A 23,662-nucleotide genomic window follows, 5' to 3' on the forward strand; every position below is an offset into this window, starting at 1 on the left:
TTTTAAGGAAAACATGCTAAATCAGTCCGTTTTCACTTTAGGAAAAAAGCTGTGTATGAAAGTTCCTATTTAGTCACACAGCCGTGAGCTTTTTTTTGGCTGCGTTGGGTCTTTGTTGCTGCGTGCGGGCTTTCTCTAGTTGCAGCGAGTGGGGGCTACTCTTCGTTGCGGTGCGCGGGCTTCTCATTGCGGTGGCTTCTCATTGCAGAGCACGGGCTCTAGGCTCGCGGGCTTCAGTAGTTGCAGCACTCGAGCTCAGTAGTTGTGGCACAGGGGCCCTAGAGTGTACAGGCTTCAATAGTTGTGGTGCAAGGGCTTAGTTGCTCCGTGGCATGTGGGATCTTCCTGGAGCAGGGATAGAACCCGTGTCCCCTGCATTGGCAGGTGGATTCTTAACCACTGCGCCACCAGGGAAGTCCCGCATTTCTGTCATCTTGTTGGCTTTCTTGTAGATGAACAGCACAGCCAGTACTCCAAATTGCTGCTGGCCTCGAAGGAGCAGGTGCTGCACCGGGTGGTTCAGGAAGAGAAAGCAGCACTAGAGCAGCAGCTGGCAGAGGAGAAGCACACTCCCGAGTCCTGCTTTATTGAGGCAGCTATCCAGGAGCTCAAGGTGAGATGATGCACTGGAAATGGGATGGGGTGGTGGGGATTAGTTACTTCAGCCCCACATTTAAGATTACAAGCGGGGAATGGCTAAAAAAGTAGGTTTGCTTTGGGCTTTGGTGATAGGAGGGGAAGGGGTTGACCTAGGGATTTTTAAACTGCTCTCTGGAGCTGAAAGGAACAAGTCAAGGTGATCTTATAACTGAGACCCTTGAGTTTCTAGATTAGCTGTGTTCTTAATTAAGCAAGGTAGGTTTTTTTGTTCTTTAGGAAAACATTTGGATTTATTTTTGGAGATGTTTTATTTGAGGGACATTGTGGAGAAATTACTATGGCCTCTCCAGCGGGCTCTAGCAATGCCTGCTGAGGATTTTGGAGCAGCAAGAATTATCCAAATATAGAATCCCTTATGTCCTGTATCGTATACAATAGAGAATCACTGGTTGTTGTGTTCCACCCTGAGAGACTGATTCAGTAGGTCTAGGCTCAGTAAGCTTAATAATTTGCATTATCACAAATTCCAGGGTGGTTCTGATGCTGCTCATCCCCAGATCACATTTTGAGAATCATTGATCTATATTAAAACAATGAAAGCCCCCATGAAAGGGGCTGTGTTATTTTTTTCTCACTTAAGCTCCATAACCTGGTGTGATAGAACAAGTATCCCCTTTCATGGATGAGGAGATGGAATCATGGGTTAGATAATTTACTTGAGGACATATAACTAATAAGAGGTGAAGCTGGTATTTGAATTTCTCTCTCTCTAACTCATAAGTCCTCTTTGGGCAGCGTTCTGTGTATTTATTGGGTTGGCCAAAAAGTTCATTTGGGTTTTTGTAATGTCTTACGAAAAACCCGAACGAACTTTTTGGCCAACCCAATACTTCTAAATTTCTTTCTGTAGTGCGGAGCATTTGTTCAAATGCATTTCAGGGAGAAGAAAAGCTGCCTAGAAGTAGAGCTATCCGGGTTGAGGTGGGGGTTGCCCAGACTCTTTGTCTCCTGCACTGGGGCTCTCTCAAAGCTTTGCTCGTAAAAACTAGAAGACTAGTCCTGTGTCCTGGGATTTCTGTTCAGGAAGCTTTTTTGTAGTGTTGTCGTTATCTTTGTCAGAGATGCTAAGCAGAGTACCATCCCATTTGAGTACTAGGTGTTTTTGCTTCCTGCTTCCCTTAAAGATTGAGAATTCTAAGTACTTAGACTCTTCCTTTTTGCCTTTTAACTTTTGCTCCTGTTGAGAAAGGCCATTGTAAGATTTGGCCCTTCACACTAAGTATGTTTCTGGTTTTCTCTCTGGTGCTCTAGACTCGGGAAGAGGCTCTGTCAGGATTGGCTGAAAGCAGCAGGGAGGTCGCTGGTGTTGTGGCTGCTCTGGAACAACTGGTGCTGATGGCTCCCTTGGCGAAGGAGTCCGTTTTTCAACCCAGGAAGGTTAGTGTCCCAGTTACAGACTAAATGGCTGCCATTCCTCAGGTGCTGCTCTTCAGCTGTTAGGCCCTGTTGTGAGGTTTGAACTTTTTTGGGGTAAGAGGGAACTATGAGTATTTCCTATGTGCTTTTAAATTAATTAATTTATTTATTTATTTATTTTAAAATTTTTCCAATGTGCTTTTTCTATGTGTGTTCTTTCCCCAGTGATGTTAAATCAGTGAATGTGACAGCTAAGGTAAACCTCAAGAGAGCTTGGTTCCTGTGCCTGCCTTTGCCACATGTTCTTTCTGTGACCTGCAGTTTGTCCCAACAGGGCATGCTGGAGTATCTGTCTGCTTTTGATGAAGAGACCACAGAAGTTTGTTCTCTTGGCTCTCCTCCTCGTCCTCTTGCTCTCCCTCTGGTAGAGGAAGAGGAAGCAGTTTCTGAACCAGAGCCCGAGGGGTTGTCAGAGGCCTGTGAGGACTTGGAGTTAGCAGAAGACAATCTTGGAGAGGGGACCATTTGTACCGAGTCCAGCCAGCAGGAACCCGTCACCAAGCCAAGCATCACACACCTGAGCAGCTCTCCTTGTTACTACTTTTACCAAGGTGAGTGTCCCTGAGGAGGAGGGCTGGGTTGCTGCTTAATGATTCAGAGACGTGATCTGGCTCTCTGAGCAGAGGGAGGTATTGCTGCTAGCTCCTGGGCAGATGGGGTCTGTTGTGCCTTTCAGCTTGGGGAGGGAGAGTTGGGCCTGGGATAAGGAGGGTCTGACTTGAGGACTGGCCAAGAGTATTGTGTGATAGAGCCACTTGTCTTCAGCGGAGGATGGGCAGCACATGTTCCTGCACCCCGTGAATGTGCGCTGCCTCGTGCGGGAGTATGGCAGCCTGGAACAGAGCCCTGAGAAGATCTCAGCCACGGTGGTGGAGATCGCTGGGTATTCCATGTCTGAGGTAAGGGCCTGCCTTGCGAGGTGGAGGGGCAGGAAGCGGCATTAACCTAGTCTCTTTGTGGTGGGCCTAGCTGAACCAAGTTCACAAACTTTCAAGGCCTTTAGTCTTGAAAGGTTTTAAGTCTTTTTGTTAGTGATGGTGCCTGTGAATTTTTAAAAAGTTAAATGACCCTCCCCCACTGTGCCGGGGTTCTGTTAGGTCACTCACCACTGCTCCCTGTATCACAGGTTCATTTATTGTGGTTTGGGAATAGAGATGTCTCCTACTTTCAGAGATGAGTTTGTTTTTGTTTCTCCTTATTGCTTGGGAGAAAATGGCAAGAAAACCAAGTCCTTGGAGGCTTTAAGGTAGCTTACACAAGCTCGTTATGAATTTTTGGTTTAGCAGCTACCTGTGAATTAGTGTCTGATAATTTACATATGTGAATATTTGCTCTTTGAGAGTTACAGTTGTATTGATCACAAATTTGTTAAAAGCCTTAAATTTAGAGATTTTTAAAGTACTGTGAACTTTCCATCAAACATGCAGAAAAAGAATTAAAAGAAAATTAAATTAATGACCTTCATTTTTTATTATTTTAGGCCAAGCTTTGCTCAGTAGGGAAACCTGCTTTATCTGCCTTCTCAGTTATCATTAATTCAGTCAGTGGTTCCCAGATTTTTTTCCCAGTAAATAACTCTTACCTTCCTTATTCTCCCGTTTGTTGTGGACCCCCAGAAAAGCTGAAACAGCTGATCAGCTTTAGATCATTCATTACCAGCCTCAATTCATTCATTTGCAGCACAAACCAAAAAACTGCTTTTGGTTGCTTATTCTACCTTACGGTAGGTTAATTGACAATTTCTGTTCAGCTTTTCAAAAGCTGATAACTTGAGCACTAACTCTTTGAGCCCCATTGCCATCTGAGAGGGTGTGGTGTACTGCCTGATACCTGGGGTGGGAACCTCTGCTCTTAGAGTTAGGCCTGGTCTTAGTTGAGCATCGGTCCCTTTTCCCTTGTAGGATGTGCGACAGCGTCATAGATACCTCTCTCACTTGCCGCTCACCTGCGAGTTCAGCATCTGTGAACTGGCTCTGCAGCCTCCTCTGGTCTCTAAGGAAACCCTAGAGATATTCTCAGGTGAGAATGCCCCCTACTTTGCTTCCCTTTTTAGTGGAGTTTAGGGATTCTTGTGACTAGAAACCCACAAGAGGAAGTAAGGAGCTTTTGTCATGAGTCTCAGAACCTCCTGATACGCTCCACCCGTTCATCCAATCCAGCTGGGCCCACTCGTGTGCCCTTAGCTACTAGCCAAGTGGGAGGAGTTAATGGCCAGGTTGTCCTGCATTTGTCTCCTCACAACCTCACCAACCCGCAGATGATATTGAGAAGAGGAAGCGGCAGCGCCAGAAGAAGGCCCGGGAGGAACGTCGCCGAGAGCGCCGGATTGAGATGGAGGAGAACAAGAAGCAGGGCAAGTGTAAGTTCAAGAACTCTCATCTCAGTGATGAGCACAACTGTGCATCACTGTACAGAGATCCCGTGCCTGGGCCCAGGGGCCAGACTGTTTAGGTCGTATGTCAGGTCTGCCACTTGCTTTCTTCAGCTCTTAAATGTGAGTTGTGAGAGTACCTCCTTACTTGTAGGCTTACATGAGAATTAACGAGTTGATGTTGGTCAAAGTGCATAGCACATAGTAAGTTCATCCTTGGCATAGTGGGTGAAAAAACCCTGGGTGGGCGGGGGAAGGGAATTGGAGATCTGCTGCATGTTGGGGATAACTGGCCCTGTGCTCTCTGGATACATTGTTGGCCTCACCTTTGACTCTGGAGACATCTATACATAGCAAGTCTACCAGGAGAGTTTGAAATAGTAGAGACCTATTGACAAACTAGGATATACATGCAGGAAGTTAGATTTGAGCTCCTTAATACCAGTAAGTAGAATCTTTTGATCTGGTTCTTAAACATAAGCTTCACTGAACCAAGGACTGTGTGACATGAGGGTCTAGTTAACCTCCTGAAAACAAGGAATTGAGTCCTTGGCTAGGGAAAGGACTTAACTATTTTGACTCCATGTGGTATGGTAAACATAAATTTTACTTCTTCAACTGGGATAAGTGTATAGCTGGCATACCAGTGTTGTGTAGCTGTTTAAAGCACAAGTCCTGAATAGTTGAGAAAAGTGATGTTTCAGGAACAAAGGCTTTTTTGTTTTAATTTTTTATTATGGAAATATTCAAACACAAGTATACAGAATATTATAATTAACCCCCAGGTTTATCACCTAGCTTCAACCAAGAAGAGTTAGAGCAAGGCTTTTATACTAAAACAAAGGCATATTATAAAGTGACAGTTACTATAAATTTGGGTTTTAAAGCTCTGTCTCCATCATTCAGATCCCTGGGGGATTCATATTGACTGTCCACAACTGTTGGAAAGGATTTGAGGGATTCTGTACATGGGCCTACCATTCTCGTCTTTGCTTTGCAGACCCAGAAGTCCACATTCCTTTAGAGAATCTACAGCAGTTTCCTGCCTTCAATTCCTATACCTGCTCCTCTGATTCTGCTTTGGGTCCTACCAGCACCGAGGGCCATGGGGCTCTCTCCCTTTCTTCTCTTAGCAGAAGTCCAGGTTCCCAAGCAGGTAAATAGAGTTGGGATTTAAAGAATCAAGTTGACCACCAGCCACAGACCTTAAGCAAAGCCCTAGTGTCTGAATTTACAACTGTGATCTCGGCATGGTGGGGGTCTTTACGTGACTAACCTTACTTGGGTAGTTAATAGATTCCTGAGATCCATCAAATTGCTACTATTTGATTCACTTTTCCATTGGCTGTACCGACTTAGCTTCTAAAAACCTCAGGCAGCTCATATAGCAGGATGGTTAAACCTAGATTCTTCTCCACAACCCAGCTGTTTTATTTCTAGTTTCTACCTTAAAGATACTCCCCCTGTTTGTGTGAACATCTTTATTTATGTTGTCTTATTTATGATAGGGAGAGAAAACAGCCTAAAGTATACTGGTAGGGAAATGGCTAAATTACAGCATTTTTACTATGAAATTCTTTACACCTACTGAAAAAGGAAATAGCTCTCTTCCTGAACTAATGGATAGACCTTTAAGATAAAAGGAAGTTGTAGAACAAGACAAAACATGACACCATTTTTGGGTTAAAAAAGCCACACAAAACAAAGCATTTCAGTATGGGTTTATATGTCTAAATGTATAGAAAAATACTGGGATGATTGTGTTCCAGACCGGTAACAGTGTTCCACTCTAAGGAGTGAGGTCAGGATTGAGAGGCCTTCAGCCTTTTTTTTTTTTTTTTTAGCATCTTTATTTGCGTATAATTGCTTTACAATGTTGTGTTAGTCTCTGCTATATAACAAAGTGAATCAGCTATATGCATACATATATCCCCATATCCCCTCCCTCTTGCATCTCCCTCCTACCCTCCCTATCTCACCCCTCTAGTTGGTCACAAAGCACCGAGCTGATCTCCTGTGCTATGCAGCTGCTTCCCACTAGCTGTTTTTTTTGTTTGTTTTTTTAAATTAATTAATTAATTATTTTTGGCTGTGTTGGGTCTTCGTTTCTGTGCGAGGGCTTTCTCTAGTTGCGGCGAGCGGGGGCCACTCTTCATTGCGGTGCAGGGGCCTCTCACTATCGCGGCCTCTCTTGTTGTGGAGCACAGGCTCCAGACGCGCAGGCTCAGTAGTTGTGGCTCACGGGCCTAGTTGCTCTGCGGCATGTGGGATCTTCCCAGACCAGGGTTCGAACCCGTGTCCCCTGCATTGGCAGGCAGATTCTCAACCACTGCGCCACCAGGGAAGCCCCCCCACTAGCTGTTTTACATTTGGTAGTGTATATGTGTCCATGCCACTCTCTCACTTTGTCCCAGCTTACCCTTCCCCCTCCCCGTGTCCTCAAGTCCATTCTCTACATCTGCGTCTTTATTTCTCTCCTGCCCCTAGGTTCATCAGAACCATTTTATTATTTAGATTCCATATGTATGTGTTAGCATACGGTATTTGTTTTTCTGACTGACTTCACTCTGTATGACAGACTCTAGGTCCATCCACCTCACTACAAATAACTCAATTTCATTTCTTTTTATGACTGAGTAATATTGCATTGTATATATGTGCCACATCTTTATCATTCATCTGTCGATGGACACTTAGGTTGCTTCCATGTCCTGGCTATTGTAAATAGTGCTGCAGTGAACATTGTAGTACATGACTCTCTTTGAATTATGGTTTTCTCAGGGTATAGGCCTTCAGCCTTTTAAAAATGTTTTTCCTTATATATAGAATGTGTTAATGTGTCATGAAATTAAACAGTTAAAAGGAGTTACTATAATTTCAGAGAGCTGTCTTTTCTGATCTTCATCCTCCTGGCAGATAGTTTCTGATACTTAAAATTTATTTTTGTCAGGCATTTTCAATGAAAAGTCCAAGATCAGAATATTTAAAACTCTTGGTGACCCTTGTGATCATATGCCCATCACTTGGCAGATTTAGGAACCTGAGACCAAGGCAGGGACTTGGTTAGTGGCAGGGACTGGGACTAGAATCTGGGTCTTGAGGGCTGCACAACACTTATGCTCTTCATAATGAGAAGAGAGCTACTAAAGGAACTACTAAAGCTACTAAAGGAACATGGCAAAACACGGACTACATCATCTGTGATAAAAAGATTGCGTTTTCACATACTAGCTTTTCTGAAGTTATTTGGGCTTTAATGTATTCAGGCAAGAGCAGTTGGATGGTCCTAGGAATAAAAGTACCACAGAGCCCTGGCTGACTGTGGCAGGGCCTGCTGCTGGGAGAGTGAATAGGCCTCTCCCTCCCAGCAGTGATCAGGGCAGTGGGTAGACTGATCTGTGGGAAATGTTCAACCCTAGGTCAGAAAGGATGGAAAAGACTAATTTCCCTAGGGAGTATCAGGGAAAAGCTTGCATCTTGCTGGATTTTGCTGCTGTATGTGTTTTGGATTCTAACTGAATATTCCCAGGTCATAGACTTCTTTTGGCGGGAACATAAAGGCTGACATGATTACATTTTATATCTTTTCTTGGAGCTTTTTCATCCATATAAAACCATTCTCTGACAGTCCGATACCTAGGCCTTGAGAACCGGCTGATGTGGAGAGGATTTTTCTTACCGTGGGAATAGATTTTGCTATGCCTTCTAGTGTTATTGTAACCATTAAACTTTTCTCTCTCTATGCTGATCACTCCTGTGAACAATAGGCCATGTTCTTGGTTTTATAAGCATATGGCAGAGTTGAAAGTGGATCACAGTTAGCTTTCTGAGGCAGGGTTGGTAATTATCCAGACCCGATTCTGGGTTTGTTTCTTCTTTCTTATTAACAGGACACTAACTTTTTGGAACTTGACTTGTATAATCAGGTCTCTGGTTCCCTTTCAGACTTCCTGCTGACCCCTCTGTCACCCACGGCCAGTCAGGGCAGTTCTTCATTCTGCGTTGGGAGTCTGGAAGAAGACTCTCCCTTCCCTTCCTTTGCCCAGGTAAACCTGTTGCTTGTGAAGCAGCCCAAGGGTATTTAACATGAACTCTGATGCTTGTTCTTTCTGGAAATCCCTCTGTTGGAGATGGGGAGACTTACAGGCTAATGTTGCACTGACTCTAATAACCATGGAAGGCTTTTTAAAGATGGAAGGTCATGGAGTTAGTCTCAGATATTACCATAGACTTACCAAGGAAAGTGGCTAAGAGTAGTTGAGGAAGAATCAGGAGTTTTAATTATTTAACACATCAATAGATACTTTTATACTGAGCACTGTTCTAGGGGCTGGGGATATGTTAGTCAATTTTAACTGGTCCCTGGTTCTAGGACCTCTGATTCAGTGGTATCTGTTACATACAATAAACCATTCTTCTTCACTTTGGGAAAGGGAAAGTTGTCTTGATTATCCTGTAAGTAGCCAAATCAGCTTTCTTGAGGAGTTGGGTTGGAGGCAACACTAGGCTAGTGAGATTTGATGTCAGATCAGTATTAATCTTTAAAACAAGCAAAACACTCAGCATTCCTGTATTCAGATAACTGAGGAAGATGGACAGACAACTTGACAAGCAGCCTTGTAGGAGGTTAGTGTTCACTTCTTTGGGGCTAGTTTGGAATCGTTAGCTTAACAGTTCTTTAGAGCAGTTAGTTGATCTGGGTATTTCTCACGTACAAACGGCAGTTTGTGCTGAGGAATAAGCAGGAATTGAACTTTGGTGAGGAGAGTCTTTGAAGTCAAGGAGGATGAAATAATTGAGAGCAATCCTGAGAATGAACTGCTAGGTTTCAGAGGTTATAAGCAAGTGGCTCCTACGAGTTAGGTCAATGCCTAAGTTGTTTTTTTAGCTAGGTTTTACTGCCATTGCTTTTTTCAACTTTATAGTTTGAAAAACTTCAAACTTAAAGAGTTGAAAGAATAGTATAATGAACATTCATACCTTTCACCCAGATTTACCAGTTGTTACTATTTTGCTATATTTGCTTGCTTTTCTCTCTCTTTTTTTTTTGCTATGTTGAAAGTAAGTTACAGACCTCATGAATGACACTTGACAACTAAATACTTGGGAGATACATGCCCCCAAAATGACATTCTCCTGTATAACTACAATTACCATTATCACATCAAAGACAGCTGATTTAATACTATCTAAGATGCCACATATTTTTATTTTCCCATTTGTTTCAGTGTCCTGTATTGTTTTCAGTCAGATTTAATCAAAGACTATTCATTGCATTTAGGTTTTCAAGTCTCTTTAGTGTCCTTTGATCCATAACGGTTCCTCTGGCTTCTGTTTTTTTGTTTTTTACCTGTGACATGGATATTTTTGAAGCATCCAGACCAGTTGTTCTATAGATTATCCTATAGTTGAGATTTTTCTGATTGTTTCTTTATGAGTGGACTCAGGTTAAACATTTAAACATTTTTGTCAAGATTAAAATATAGGTGATATATTTTAATGACCTTGGAAGAGTAAGATGATTCAGATGTCGTACTATTGGACCCCAGACTCCCAGGGACCAAGGGAGCAGATCATCAAAGTGTGGCACATGATGAAGTTTATCAGTGAAATCAGCATCTGCCAGTTGAACTCATCTTGCACAACATGCAAGCCCCACTTTGGTAAACATTTAGGACAGGCATTCCTACTTGTATCTTCTTGGGGTTGTCTTTTGGTAAAATTCACCCTGCTTTGAGTGGCATGGTATGTGTGGCAGCTGGGATGCATAGTGGCCCTCAGCACTTACAAAGCTGGTCTTGGCCAAGTGGGATGAAAAATTTCCTCACTCAGGGGCAAGAGGAATTGTTGTTCTGATTTTACTGTACTTGCAGGAATATGGCTTATGGCTGGATCTAAAAGTTAATAGTTAAGGAACTATTGGAAAAGCAAAGACCACAAGGTAACGAGGGCTGTGGGAGCAGTTTCGAGATAAAGTTAAATTGATTTTTGTGGCCTTAAGTAACTGAGGTTTGATAGCCAGGTGGTTTGTTTTAAAATTGGAAGGTCCTGTACACTCCTTATTCTAAGAGGTTGATGTTTTTAGGAGTCTCCAGAAGAGTAGGAAAATTTGTCAGAAGCAGGCAATGACACAGTCAGGATTCCCAGCTTCAGAATCTGAGTATGAATCTCTTGTGCCTTCTTTGCAATATGCTTTACCTGTTTGCTAAGGAACAACTGGTTTCCCACCTTGTGAGTTTCATTGCCAGTTCCATTGGTCAGGATATAGAGGACATGACCAAAACAGTGTTAAGGAGAGAAGTATCTAGAAAATCTTTTTCCCAGAGGGGTAGTTGGTTCTTTGTCTCCCGTACCAGTCGGTGTCAAGGTAGGAGTCTGGAGAAGAAATGGCGTCAGTTACTTAAATTCTTTCCTCCCCTTTCCCACTTTGGCAGATGCTGAGAATTGGAAAAGCAAAAGCAGATGTGTGGCCCAAAACTGCTCCAAAGAAAGGTGAGAACAGCCCTCTGGTAAAGGGGAAATTTGGCCCCTTTCAGAAGGTAAAAGGCTCTAGTGTTGTTTCTACAATTTTAACACTGGTGTTTTTTAGGTGAAAACAGCTTAGGTCCTCCTGCCCCTGTGGACAGCGATGGGGAGAGTGATAACTCAGACCGTGTTCCTGTGCCCAGTTTCCAGAATTCCTTCAGCCAAGCTATTGAAGCAGCCTTCATGAAACTGGACACGCCAGCTACTTCAGATCCCCTCTCTGGTAAAGGCACAGAAGTGGGGTGCTCAGCTCAGGGCTGTCATTCCCTCCTGGATCCAGTGGCAGACATCACTAATCAGTTGCATTTTTCCCTCTGAGCCTCAGGGCTCACGTTCTAGTGTCAACTAACATTCCATTTGGTACGTTAGCACCTTTTTGCACCCCAGATTAGTTCTTTTGAGGCCTTGGTGTGAAATTCTGAGGACCTTTTTTTTTTTTTAACCTTCTAAGACACAGTGGTGGAGGGTGGCTAATAGATGAAGAAGGTCAGGCTTGAAGCACACCCCCGCTCTGTGGTGTTCATGAACTAGATAAGAACAACACTGGCATTTATGCGTGCTTCCTGTGTGCCTGGCGTTGTGCTAATTTTATTCTCCCAATACCATATTAAATGGGTATAATTCACATTACAGACGAGGAGCTGGGCTGGGGACGTAAGTGATGTACCTGAAGACAAACACCAGAGTGTGCAAGGACTGGTATTTGAATCCAGGTCTAATTCCAGAGCCTGCACTCCTAGCTGCCTGTGACTATCATTAATGAAAACTGGCCAGGGGCAAGGCGATGGCATTCTAAGCTAAGCTGTTTCTGTTTTCTGTTTAGAAGAGAAAGGAGGAAAGAAAAGAAAAAAACAGAAACAGAAGCTCCTGTTCAGCACCTCAGTCGTCCACACCAAGTGACACTACTGGCCTGGCTACCTTCTCCATCTGGTTTTCTTTTTTCTGCGCTTTTGTTTTGCTGCTGTAATTTTTAAGTATTTGAGTTTGAACAGATTAGCTCTGGGGGGAGGGGGTTTCCACAATGTGAGGGGGAACCAAGAAAATTTTAAATACAGTGTATTTTCCAGCTTCCTGTCTTCACACCAAAATAAAGTATTGACACTCACAAGAGATCTCTTCCTGCCACGGTTTTTAGTTTGTTGCCAGGTTAGTCTTTTTGACCCGTGTGTAGTTAGTTTTTCTCAACCTGAACTAAGTTTGAGTCCCTTGGAGCAGCCCACATCAGTGTTAGTGTTACAGCATTGCTCTGCTGTGACATCTTGTGTCAGGGCACCATGCTTTCAGCACACCTAATAGTTGAATCTTTTCTATCTGTTCAGTTCTCCTCTTGTTATCTTTAAGAAACAGAGGGATGGGAATAATATGGATTTAGGACACCCAGCTTAAATTGCAGTTTTTCTTCTGACAAATAACCACGCTGTGGTGTCAGACCCAGGTTGCACTGGCATGTGTGATGGAGGGTTTTGCCTCTTGAACGTGGCTTCTGTTTGGCAAGGAAAGCTGTAACTGTCATTGACGAAGGAAGCTTGGGGACTTGGCAACCTTTGGATCAAGCTTGTTTCAAGTGACAGTGGCCTGAGTTACAGGAACAGAGGAGCCTGGCACACCCGGAGGAAGAGCAGGACAGGTTTAAAAGCGGTGGGCTTGCCCACTGCCTCCCTGTTGCCTAGAGCAGTCTTATGCCTTGGTTTCAGCTGAAGTTGGCTGATGTGAACTATTTTGCTGCTTAATAAAGTAACCTCTAGGTGTAATAGACGATGAAGGCCAATAGTTGGAATAAATCACCTCCACAAGCATTGTGAGCATTCTGGTTTCTTTAAGATGATTTCAGGGCAGCTTTTTTTATTTTTTTTTTTTAGTATTTATCTGTTTGGTTGCACTGGGTCTTAGTTGTGGCTGGCGGGTTCCTTAGTTGTGGCATGTGAACTCTTAGTTGCAACATGCATGTGGGATCTAGTTCCCTGACCAGGGATCAAACCTGGGCCCCCTGTATTGGGAGCACTGAGGCTTACCCCTTGCACCACCAGGGAAGTCGCTAGACATATACTTTTTTTTTTTTTTTTTTGTGGTACGTGGGCCTCTCACTGTTGTGGCCTCTCCAGTTGTGGAGCACAGGCTCCGGACGCGCAGGCTCAGCGGCCATGGCCCATGGGCCCAGCCGCTCCACGGCATGTGGGATCTTCCTGGACCGGGGCACGAACCCGTGTCCCCTGCATCGGCAGGCGGACTCTCAACCACTGTGCCACCAGGGAAGACCTATACTTCTTAATAGATTAATAGCTACTATGAGCTTGAGCAATTCGAGTAATGCCTTTAGGTCAGGCCTAAAGGGTTCTTGAGCTGGGTTTAACTCTAACCTCCCATTCTTAAAAGGAAGAGATCCTGGGTCAGGAACTCTTCTGGGTGGATGAAGGGGCATGTGAAGCAAAAAAATCACAAATCTTTGTTAAATATTTAAGGGACTTTGAGTGATGTCCATTTCATTAAGGAGAAAATAGGTCCTAGAAATGTCTTTCATAGGTAGCAGATCAAAACTGATCATAGTCTCTTCTCCCTCCTAATTCCTGTGAGTGCACTGTCTCACCTGCCTTCAGGTGCCAGGCAGGTAAAAGGCAATGGGGAAGGGTGGAACTGCGGAAAACTACCAGAAGTTGGCAGCTGCTGCTTGACTTTGTAATAATGAGGTCAGGTGAGACCAGGTTTTTTCCCCACTCAAAACTGCAAGAACTGTATTTTTTGTCAGGTTACCTGGTTAAGTATTGGCAAGGAATCTGGAATTCTTAAGGTCCTGTGGGTCAGTACTGAGACCAGCTATAGATCTGTGCCAGTTTAGTTGCTGTGTCTCACTAAAACTGCTACTCTGAATGACCTGGATTACTTAGGGCCCATCCTAGGGGCAGGGGTACAAGGTTTCAAGTGGGAGGCTGTGCATCTAGTACCACATGGGGAGCCAGTTTTCCAGCCGAGGGTGGAGGGGTGAAAGAGACTAGGCCAAGCATGAACTTCACATGCGCACTAAATACTACAGAAGCCAAATACATTTATTAAACCTGCTCTCAGCCAGGCAGTTAGATACAAAGATGTCTATAACTCCAGGGGCTTCACAACCTCCAGAACCACTTAACCAGGCAATGCTGGGTAAAGGTGACTTCGATTAGTTTTAAGCAAATAAGTCCATTTTGAGCTGGTCACTTGGCCTCTGGTCAGCAGTCATCCTGTTTGAGAAGTACAGAAGATGCTGCTGCCTCCCAGAATGTCCTGTCCCAACAAGTGGGCCCTGAGGCTGGGGCACAGGGCAGTCTGTAGAGGTTCACTCCATTGCCTCAGCAGCCTCCTCACCACCACTGTCTGAAAGCTCCTCCCCAGCCGACGACTCCTCTAGTAAACAGCTTCTTGTGACAGACTTCTGGATAGCCTCTCGTTCTCCTGAAGAAAGTACAGTACGGGTGATTAAAGATGTCTTTGGGAGTGGCCTTTCATTCAGCTGGAGGAGGCGGCCAGTCACTTGCTCAGTGGGCACAGGGCTAGCGTGCCTTACCTTCATCAGTGCAGTTCTGCAACAGGATCAACAGCTGTCTCCTGTTGTACTGAATCAGGAACTTCTGACATGTTCTGATTGTACCTGGCACATGAAAGAGCTTTGTGGTCAACAGCTTGTGAAAAGTGTTTGCCTCAAGAGTCTTGCAGAGCTAGGAAAAAGTATCTTGCTCTTGGCAGGAGAGCAGGAAGACCCACCCACCACTGAAGACTGAACACTGAACTTGTTACCTATTGGAAATGAGACATATCACATGCACCCATACCTCCCACGTGTAAGGTGTTGAGAAAACACGGGTAATGGTGTCCTTTGTTCTCCAAGTATGTGATAAAGGGAAGAGCTGACCACACAAGCCGGTAGAATTCCTTCCTGCATCGAAGTAGCACTATTCCAGTATAGGCATTGAGGTATCGCACTACAGCAGGAAAAAAAAAAATCATTTGGGGAAACTGGATTCTCGGGAATGGGTTAAACATCTTGGGGTAATTCAGAGCCTATGCGCTAGAGATCCTTCAAGGCAGTGGCAGCTGGGATGCATCAGTAAGCAAGAACTGATTTCTGAAGAAAAAAAAATTAGGACAGACCTTCATTTACAGAAGGGAGAGAAACAACATCCAGTGTCTCGCACACCACTCAGAATTGGTGAATTCAGAATTTAAAACGGTCTTCTAATCGACTGACTAGTTAATGAATGGGTGGGGAGCGTATAGATCCATCTTCCTCAGAAAACCGGCTGAAAAGCAAGTTGCTCTGCAACTGGTCTATGCAGGTTCTTGTAGCAGCCAGCTGGGTCTCACCTGATGTAGGAGAGTTGTGCCTACGTGCATTCCTTATACTGGATTCAATTTTGAGTAGATGGTAAGAGAATGAGTTTACATAGAGTGCCTGTTGAAAGGGCCTTCTACATTTACCTACACACATTCTGTACTTCACAGGCCCTTTTCAGGGTTAATTTTGACAATGTTTTTTCCATGTGATGTCAACGTAACCAGTCAAGTAACTTAGAACCATACACGGCTTCCCTCATTTAATTTTCACCATCCTGTTAAACAATACATATGTCAAATAGGTACAGGGGGTTCTTGCCCAAAGTCTCACTGCTTACTGCTCTTAGCTCTCCGCCTAACTCTGGACTCACGCAGACTTTGGACTCGGATCCGAGATTCCTAAAAAGGACGATATCTTTTTAAAATTTATTTTGCCCCACCCCCACCCCCCTCATGTGGGATCTTAGTTCCCCCTCCTGGGATCGAACTCGTGCCCCCTGCATTGGAAGCGAGGAGGCTTAACCATCAGGCCTCCAGCAAAGTCCTAAAGGATTATATCTTACATAGGACTGTGCACAGGGCTTGGCAGTTGCTGGGGTCGCTTGTGCCCCTTCTTTCTCTCTCCTCTGGCCACTGCCCCCTCCACGTCCCGCCAGCCCCCGGTTCCCCAGCACCCTCGCACCCGCGAAGCCGATGGAGCAGGCGGCCGCGCCGAAAGTCCCGTGCACGCGGGCAATCGTGTCCCGTACCAGGCCGCCCAGCACTCGGTCCTCCAGACTCAGGCGGCAGCGGGGGTCGTCAGACACCACTTCACAGAGCAGGTACCTAAGGCGGGCGAGAGGGCGGTGAGCGCGGGGCCAGGCCGCCGGGGACCGGGCAAGGGTCTGCTTACCTGTGCTTGAACCGCACCATTGCGGCCTCCGCCTCCAGCAGGCGGATCCGCAAACCGGATGTCTGCTTTCTGGTCGGCGGCCAATGGGAAGTTGTCCTGGCAGCCACTCAGAGGGAGAGGCGGAGCTAGAATGTAGGCGGAGCCCCGTGTCGGTCTCCTTCGAGCTCCTCCTCCCTCTGAGGAGCGCTGGCGGCCTGCTCAGATATTCGCTGATTTGAGTTGTTTGGGAGCTGGATTCCAAGATAGAACACCTTGTGCTGTGATGGGTGGTTACGCCCCACGCTGGAGTTTCCACCGCTGTGTAGGACGCAGCCGCGGCATTCGGAACCTCCAGGACGTTTACCTTCTATTAGCTTGCAACACAGTCGTGTGTGCACTTATATTTTCTCCCCAAGATGGACGGTGGAACTTTTGAAGGCAACATTTTGCACTCACAGGCCAGGGATTGACAAAGGGGAAATCAGACCCTTATTTTCAGATTAGAGCTCGGTTTAATTTCCCCATACAGCCAAATATGTTATTACTGCTTAGGCCTTTCAACAACCTTATGGAGTCGGGTGTATTGTCTTGTTTTTTGTTTGCAAAAACCATCCGTGGTCTTTATATTTTCTGTGTAGAACAGAAATGCACAAAGAAGCAAATAAAAATAAATTATAATCTCAGCACCGAGAGAGAATAATTTATAATGTAGTGGGTTTTCTTCCTTCATTTTCCCCCTGTGCCAGCAGTTCTCCAGTGAGGTCCAGGAAGCACTGGGTTTTCTGAGACTCTTTCAGGAAGTTCCCAAGATCAAATTACTTTCATAATAATACTAAGATGTTATTTGTTTCACTGTCTCAGAGTGGACAGTGAAGTTTTCCAGAGGCCACATAACAGTGCTGACATTATTGCTCTGATGGCTAAGAGAATTGTGTATTGTGTTTTAAACACTTCTCAGTTTTAACAGACATGGTAAATATCAATATATCCCACAAAACAAAAGCTCTTTGGGATCCTCAATAATTTAATGAGTGAAAAGGGGTCCTGAGACAAAAAAAAAGTATGAGATGAGAACTTCTGCCGTATGTTAAATTATATTTTTCCTTTTATTTTCTTTTTAAGAATAGGATCATACTGGACTTCCCTGGTGGCGTAGTGGTTAAGAATCCGCCTGCCAATGCAGGGTACACGGGTTCGAGCCCTGGTCCGGGAAGATCCCACATGCCGTGGAGCAACTAAGCCCGTGTGCCACAACTACTGAGACTGTGTGCCACAAGTACTGAGTCTGCGTGCCAAAACTACTGAAGCCGGCGTGCCTAGAGTCCGTGCTCCACAACAAGAGAAGCCACCACAATGAGAAGCCTGTGCACCGCAAGGAAGAGTAGCCCCCCGCTCGCCGCAACTAGAGAAAGCCCACGCGCAGCAACAAGACCCAAAGCAGACAAAAAATATATATATATAGGATCATACTGTGTAGTACTCTTCTTTTTTTCCCCTTGAATATCTTTTTTAAAAATTGTCTTAGTGTGGCATAACATACATAAAGCGCATATTAAGTGTACAACTCATTGAATTTTTACATACGTATAGACTTTTGCAACCATTGCCCACATTAAGAGAGCATTTCCAGCACCCAGGAAGGTTCCTGTGCCCTATCCCAGCCATAAACCTTCCCAGAAATGGCTTCTATTCTGACCTCTATCACGATAGATTAGCTTTGCCTGTCCTTGAACTTTATATAAATATAAATCTCCAACAGCATGTTTGTGTGTGCGCGTCTGGCTCCTTTCTCTCAACATATTGTCTGTACGATTCATTCTTGTCATTTGACTATATTTTAATGTCAACTGTTCTTCAAGGTTATTTTTCAGCTGCTAAACTGGTCAATATTCCCACGATGGACGTTTAAATTAGTTCCAGATTTTCTTGTTATACCCAGCACTTTGATGCCCAGCCTTGTAACAAGCTCTTTATATCCATCCCTGATTATTTGTAGACCTGTCATGGACTTGGTGGGCTCTGTGAGGTCCCTGAAGGGAGTCGGGTTTCACAACCGATTGTTTGCAAGATCTGGAATGAGTTCTCAATTTTTCCATCTCTCACTCTAAATCACCTTAAAAGAGGGATGCTAAGGAAGTAAGGGGAAGAGGGAGAGCTGTGGTCCTGCTGAGGGACCAGGGCTCTTTGCCCCTCACCCAAGAACCACCTCTTTATCCAAAAACTGTTCCCGCCAGCGTCCTCCTTTGGTCAGCAGGGGGCGTCAGAGGCTCGTAGTGCGTGGATAAAGTCTCAGCCTCTGAGCTTCCCCCCTCCCCTCCCGTCCCTAAAGTAACTCCCCTAACACTTCCCAGCCTTCAACTCACTTAATCCAAACACCGCGCCAATTTCATAGATGCCGTTGGGGCTTTCAGCAAAGTCACACATCCAATAAGGAGCAGGATCAGAATTCGAACTCCAGGCCATCCGACTCCGTGATCCTTGCTCCGGTCCACACCGCTGATGTCCTCCGGTGCACGGTTTCGCTGTCCACTTCGTATACACTGGAGAGACTACAGACGTAAATTAGAATCTCCTCTCCGTCGTTTACCAGCCAAGTGCTGTGAGGCGGTTGATTCGCGTCTCCAAGATCTCAGTTTCCTCATCTGTGCAACAGGATAATAATGGTTCCTCCCTCATGGGTGCATATGAAATTTAAACCAGATATCGTGGGCAAACGCCTGGCACAGTGAGTGCACAGTAAACGCAGATTTGAGCGAATGATTTACCGCTACCCGCAGGCATAGCCCCAGGGGAAGCACAGCGGCTCCTCCGACCAGGCCGGGCGGCCTGCCTGGAGGCCACACGAGAGTCCCGGGCGGCCGGGAGGGGCGGCGCCGGCGGCTCAGCCCGCTCCCCGCGGTAATTAGCCGGTGTCTGCTCCGGCTGCGCCAGCCGCTAATTACACGTCTCCTAATGAGGCCGGTGGCTGTTTGCAATCACCCGGGTCCCCGGCGCGCGGCGCGGGAGGCCGCGGGGGAATCTGCCCGCTGGGGTGTGGACAGCGGCTGCCTCCCCGGCCAGGAGATCCGCTTGGCGGCGGCGGGTGTGCGCCCCGGCAGTGCCTGAATGCGCGTCCGTCAGTCTTTGGAACCATTATCATCCCGCTTTTACAGGTGAGGAAGGGGCCTGTGGCTCGGAGAAGTGAACTCACAGGCGCGAAAACTCACGCTGGAATAGTCTAATCCTTACCTCCCTGACCCCGAGCCTGTGCTCTTAACCGGCTACTGCCTAGATCAATGGGGTACTTGCTGTTGTGACTCGTGGGACTACTCAGAAGAGTGGGTCTCAGATCAGATAAAAGGAGGAATGGGTGTGTGGGGGGGAACTTCCTTTGAGCTCTTCCCCTCCTTCCCATCTGAAGGTTCTCACTGTCAATTTGCCCTTTTGGATCAGACACAAAGCCGAGTATCAGCTCCAGTAAGTCCTTTAAACCTTACTTGGAAACGTAAATCACACAACCCATTTCTCGGACTGGGAAACCTGGCGCATTCCCTAGGAGGTAGTTGAGGCAACTGCTAAAATGCTCCCATACCATGAAGGTGGGAAGCTGTAACTATGTACCTTGTTCTCAGGGCCTTCTACGGTGGGATCCAGAGTAGCCGGCTTTATTCTTCATCCTTACGTTCTGGGCTACCAATTTTTTTAAAACAAATTTTATTGGAATATAGTTGATTTAAAATGTGGTGTTTAGTTTCTGCTGTACAGCAAAGTGAAGCAGTTATACATACACATATATCCACTCTTTTAAAAATTCTTTCCCCATATAGTTTATCACAGAGTATTGAGAATTGTCCCTTGTGCTATATTAGTTATCTATTTTATATGTAGTAGTGTGTATATGTCAATCCCAATCTCCCAATTTATCCCTCACCCTCACCCCATCGCCAGCTACCATTTATTAGGCTCTCTGTTCCAGACACTGTACTGAGCACTTCATGCGCTTGACTTCCTTTAGTCCTCATGACAACCCCATGAATGTAGGTCCCATTATTCTCTGAGGCTCAGGGAGGGGAGTGACTTGTCCAAGGTCTCACAGTAATTTCAGCAGACAGAGACCTTTTGTCTTACCCCCAAACCTGTGCTCTTGACCCCTTGCTCTCTACCTCTTCTGGGATGTCTGGGACCTAGAGGAATGTTCAAGGAAGGCATATACATTCTGAAGTGTCTTTGGCAGCCAAGGGGTCCCGATCAGAGCCTGGATGCTGCCGTGGTGGATGGTGGCAAAGGAACATTGTTCAGCTTCAGCATTTTGTTAATCAGCCGCTGCTCATTAGGGGCTCCTGCTCCTCTAATCCAATCAGCCAATTCCCTATAAAACCTTTATGGGGACAATCTGGATAAAAGTAAACCCTCCATCTGCCTGGCCAGGGGCCTGGGGAGCTGCTGTATCCACTGGGTTGCAGGGGCAGGCACGGCCCTCCCTGGACCTCAGAGACAGAACCATCCTGCTTCTTCCCTCATCCTCCCTGCTTTGTGGACCTCTTTTCCTCTGCCCTGCCTGCTGTGAGGATTCACTCATCCCCAACTTAGTTGAAATTACAAGGACACTACTGTTTGACCCAGCAATTTCTCCACCAGGAATTTATCCCACAGAGATTCTTGCACTTGTGCCCAATGACAGGTAGACTAGGACATGTCTTACAGCATTGTTTGTGATAGCAAAAGGCTACTTCAATGTCTGCCAGAAAGGATCCACTGTATGTGTATATTTATTAGATGACCATGTGCCAGAGAATTTGTTAAATGCTTTACATAGATTGACTCATTTAATCCTCACAACTACCCTATAAAACAGGGACTTAGTTTTATTAACCCCATATGACATGTAACTTGCCGAAGCTTCACACAGCTGGTAAGCAGCAGGGCCAGGGTTTGGACCAGGCAGTTCTTGTCCTTAACCACTATCCTATTCAGCTTCTCTTTCTTTATGTGCATGGAAAATTTCCAGAAGGTGACACAAAAGCTTTGATGGTGGTTAACTGTGGGGAGAAGAATTACAGGTGTGACGTAGGAGGGGGACCTCACTTTTTACTGTGTCCCCTTTTATACCATATTATTTTACCATGTGCATATGTTAGTTTCATAATTTAGAGGAGTTACTGAGCCCCAGTCACTACAGTATGTTATTACTAATCCTTACCTCAACCCTGGCCGTGGGTTCTATCATGACCCCCATTTTGCAGGTAAGGAAGCTGAGCTCACCGAGGTGGTCTTGCTGGGTGACATGCCTGGGAATGGCAAAGGGCTACTGACCCTCAACCCAGTGCTCACTCCCCTAATTTATATTAGCCTCCTGGGCTTGGAAGGCCCAGAGGGGAGAAAAGCAGTTAAAAGCATGGACTCCAGAGCCAGCTTACCTGGGTTCAAGTCCTGACTCAGCCACTCACCAGCTGTGTGACTTTGGGCCAGTCACTTCCCCTCTCTGAACCTCAGTTTCCTCTCTGTGAGAATTAAATGACTTACCTCCATGTCAAGTGCTTAGAACATTACCTCCATGTCAAGTGCTTAGAACAGGGCCTGTCTCATTGTGAACGCTCAAGAAATGTTGAGTATTTTTATACATTGTCCTGAATGCTGTCTTCCCCAATTTCAAGCTCAGAGCAGTTCCATCTCCCAGCTGGTGGGTTCAGCTGTGGCTGCTCCCGTCCCCTCCCTGAAGGGAAAGGCCCAGCCTGCCCTGTGCTCCAGCCTCCAGCAGAAGTCCTTTGGGATCTGTTCTCCTGGGTTATCCCACTGTGGTTGCTGTGATCAGAATTGATCACATCACCAGAGCTGGAAAAAGGGGCAGAGCCGCAGGGCTGGTGTGGCCCAGATCCAGGGTGAGGCTGCGACGGGCGGCCTCCCAGTTCGGGATGTTCCCAGCGCCTTCCCACCGCTCATGTTTGGAGGGAGAAGGGTCTCAAAATAGCTGTTGCTTCCCCAGCACGGCACTAGGCCAGGGACAGGAATAGACATCTGGGGGTGGCCGCCTCAGCTTCCCTCAGGAGCCCTGGGGGACCGGGAATAGGCAGAGGCCAGACTCCCCCCAGTGTGGGGCGGGTGGATCGCGCAGCTGTCGGTATGCAGTGACCCGCCTGTGACAATCCAGCCCATGCCAAGTGTTGCCCCACCTGGGCTGGGGGGTCAGCAGGTCACCAGCACTGGCTAGATCCTGGCCAGGACCTGGACTCTTAGACCAATAGGAAGTGCCCTTCAACACTGGCCCCCACAATCCTCTCTTGGCAGGTGGGGAAACTGAGACCCGGGGAGAGGTTCACATGCTCGAGATCACAAAGCTGGTTAGAAGCCAAGCTGACGGGAGAGGCAGGCTCTGGGGCTTCTAGAGGCTTTATAGGGTGGTGGTTAAAGGGTTAAAGGACTCAGAATATAGGGGTTCAAATCCAGCCACTACTACTTACATGATCTGTATACATACTCGTGGGCCTCAATTCCATTACCTATAAAATGGGCACAATAATAGTTCCCAGCTTCTTTAGTGGTTGTGAAGATTGAACGAGTTAATACTTGTGGCTATTATGATTGTTAGTGTTTTCTTATCAGATTCCTCACTCGTTCATCCTTAAGGCATTGGCTGAATACCTCCCGTGTGCCAGGCACAGTGCTAGGCCTAGATGGGTGCAGCTCACGCAGTGGCAAGAAGAGATTAGTTGATATTTCAGGGAATCTGCCATGTGCCAGCTACTATGCAAAGCATTTTTACCTACAGCATCCCATTTATTCCTCATGACAACCTATGAGGAGACATAATCTTGCTCTGTTTTAGGCCTGAAGGGAGTGAGGCTCAGAGAGGTGAAGTCACTCCTCCAAGGTCACACCACCAGGAGGTTGCAGAGCCAGAATTTGAAACCTAGGCTGCCTGCCTGTAGAGCTCATGCAAACCGCTGCATGACACTGTCTCTTTACCAGGGAGACGGACAAAGTCGTTCAGTTGGTGCAGTCCGGAGGTTGGGTAGGAGGTTTTTTTTTTTGGCCGTTCCTCATGGCATGCACTGGACCGCCAGGGAAGTCCCAGGTAGGAGGAGTTGAGCGCATGGAGGAGGGCTGTACTCTACCTCCCTGATTTCTTTCTTCTCCAGGCCCCTCCTAGTAGCCAGGACCTTTTCGGTGCAGGGGCAGGGGAAGTCCACAGCTGAGTCTCACTCACACAGCAGTCCCATGTCAGATGTGAGCTGGTCCTCAGCCCCCACTACCGAATTCCCACCTCTGTTCCCCGGGGTTTCTCTGAGTACCCAGTATATGCCAGGCCTGTGCTAGGCTCTGAAAACACAAGGAAGACTTTGTCTCTTCCCTGAAATTGCTCAGGGTGTGGTGAGAGAAAGAGGTTGCCCAAATAACAAGAGCAATACAGGGCAGCTGCTGTGATGAGGGTGTAAGAACAGGAGCAAGTGGCTGCCAGGAGGAGGTACCTAACTCAGCCTGGAAGTCAGGGAAGGCTTCCTGGAGGCGGTGATGTCTGAACTGAGGCCCAAAAGGAG

At 46.2% G+C, this 23,662-nt stretch overlaps 2 protein-coding genes across 3 annotated transcripts in view; one reads left to right on the top strand and one right to left on the bottom strand.

The window, feature by feature from the left end:
* The window catches only part of RNF10 (ring finger protein 10), a 31,201-nt gene extending 19,121 nt beyond the window's left edge, over window positions 1-12,080 (top strand). The window contains exons 7-17 of one of the 2 annotated variants that reach the window (XM_060028191.1): window positions 453-613; window positions 1,912-2,037; window positions 2,351-2,627; window positions 2,842-2,975; window positions 3,978-4,095; window positions 4,334-4,435; window positions 5,448-5,603; window positions 8,393-8,493; window positions 10,882-10,939; window positions 11,037-11,195; window positions 11,796-12,080. In XM_060028191.1, the coding sequence (XP_059884174.1) occupies window positions 453-613; window positions 1,912-2,037; window positions 2,351-2,627; window positions 2,842-2,975; window positions 3,978-4,095; window positions 4,334-4,435; window positions 5,448-5,603; window positions 8,393-8,493; window positions 10,882-10,939; window positions 11,037-11,195; window positions 11,796-11,872 (1,469 nt within the window). In that variant the 3' untranslated portion in view covers window positions 11,873-12,080. The remainder of the gene's footprint in view (window positions 1-452; window positions 614-1,911; window positions 2,038-2,350; window positions 2,628-2,841; window positions 2,976-3,977; window positions 4,096-4,333; window positions 4,436-5,447; window positions 5,604-8,392; window positions 8,494-10,881; window positions 10,940-11,036; window positions 11,196-11,795) is intronic. The other variant, XM_060028192.1, reaches the window with a different exon arrangement.
* A 1,893-nt stretch (window positions 12,081-13,973) lies between these two features.
* On the bottom strand, window positions 13,974-16,287 carry POP5 (POP5 homolog, ribonuclease P/MRP subunit). Its single transcript, XM_060029393.1, has 5 exons — window positions 16,170-16,287; window positions 15,960-16,102; window positions 14,776-14,925; window positions 14,511-14,594; window positions 13,974-14,398 (listed from the first exon to the last, which is right to left on the bottom strand). Exons 1-5 carry the CDS (start codon window positions 16,187-16,189, stop codon window positions 14,283-14,285), a joined length of 513 nt encoding a protein of 170 aa, XP_059885376.1. The 5' UTR covers window positions 16,190-16,287; the 3' UTR covers window positions 13,974-14,282.
* Window positions 16,288-23,662: the final 7,375 nt, after the last annotated feature.

The sequence above is a fragment of the Delphinus delphis genome, chromosome 13, assembly GCF_949987515.2.
Source record: "Delphinus delphis chromosome 13, mDelDel1.2, whole genome shotgun sequence".
NCBI lineage: Eukaryota > Metazoa > Chordata > Mammalia > Artiodactyla > Delphinidae > Delphinus > Delphinus delphis.

Coding starts and splice junctions, on each gene's coding strand:
- POP5 (XM_060029393.1), bottom strand. CDS start 16,189: ATGGTGCGGTTCAAGCACAG. Junction 14,926..15,959: donor CTGCTCCATCGGCTTCGCGG/GTGCGAGGGTGC, acceptor TTCCTGCTGTAG/TGCGATACCTCAATGCCTAT. Junction 14,595..14,775: donor CAACACCTTACACGTGGGAG/GTATGGGTGCAT, acceptor TTCATGTGCCAG/GTACAATCAGAACATGTCAG.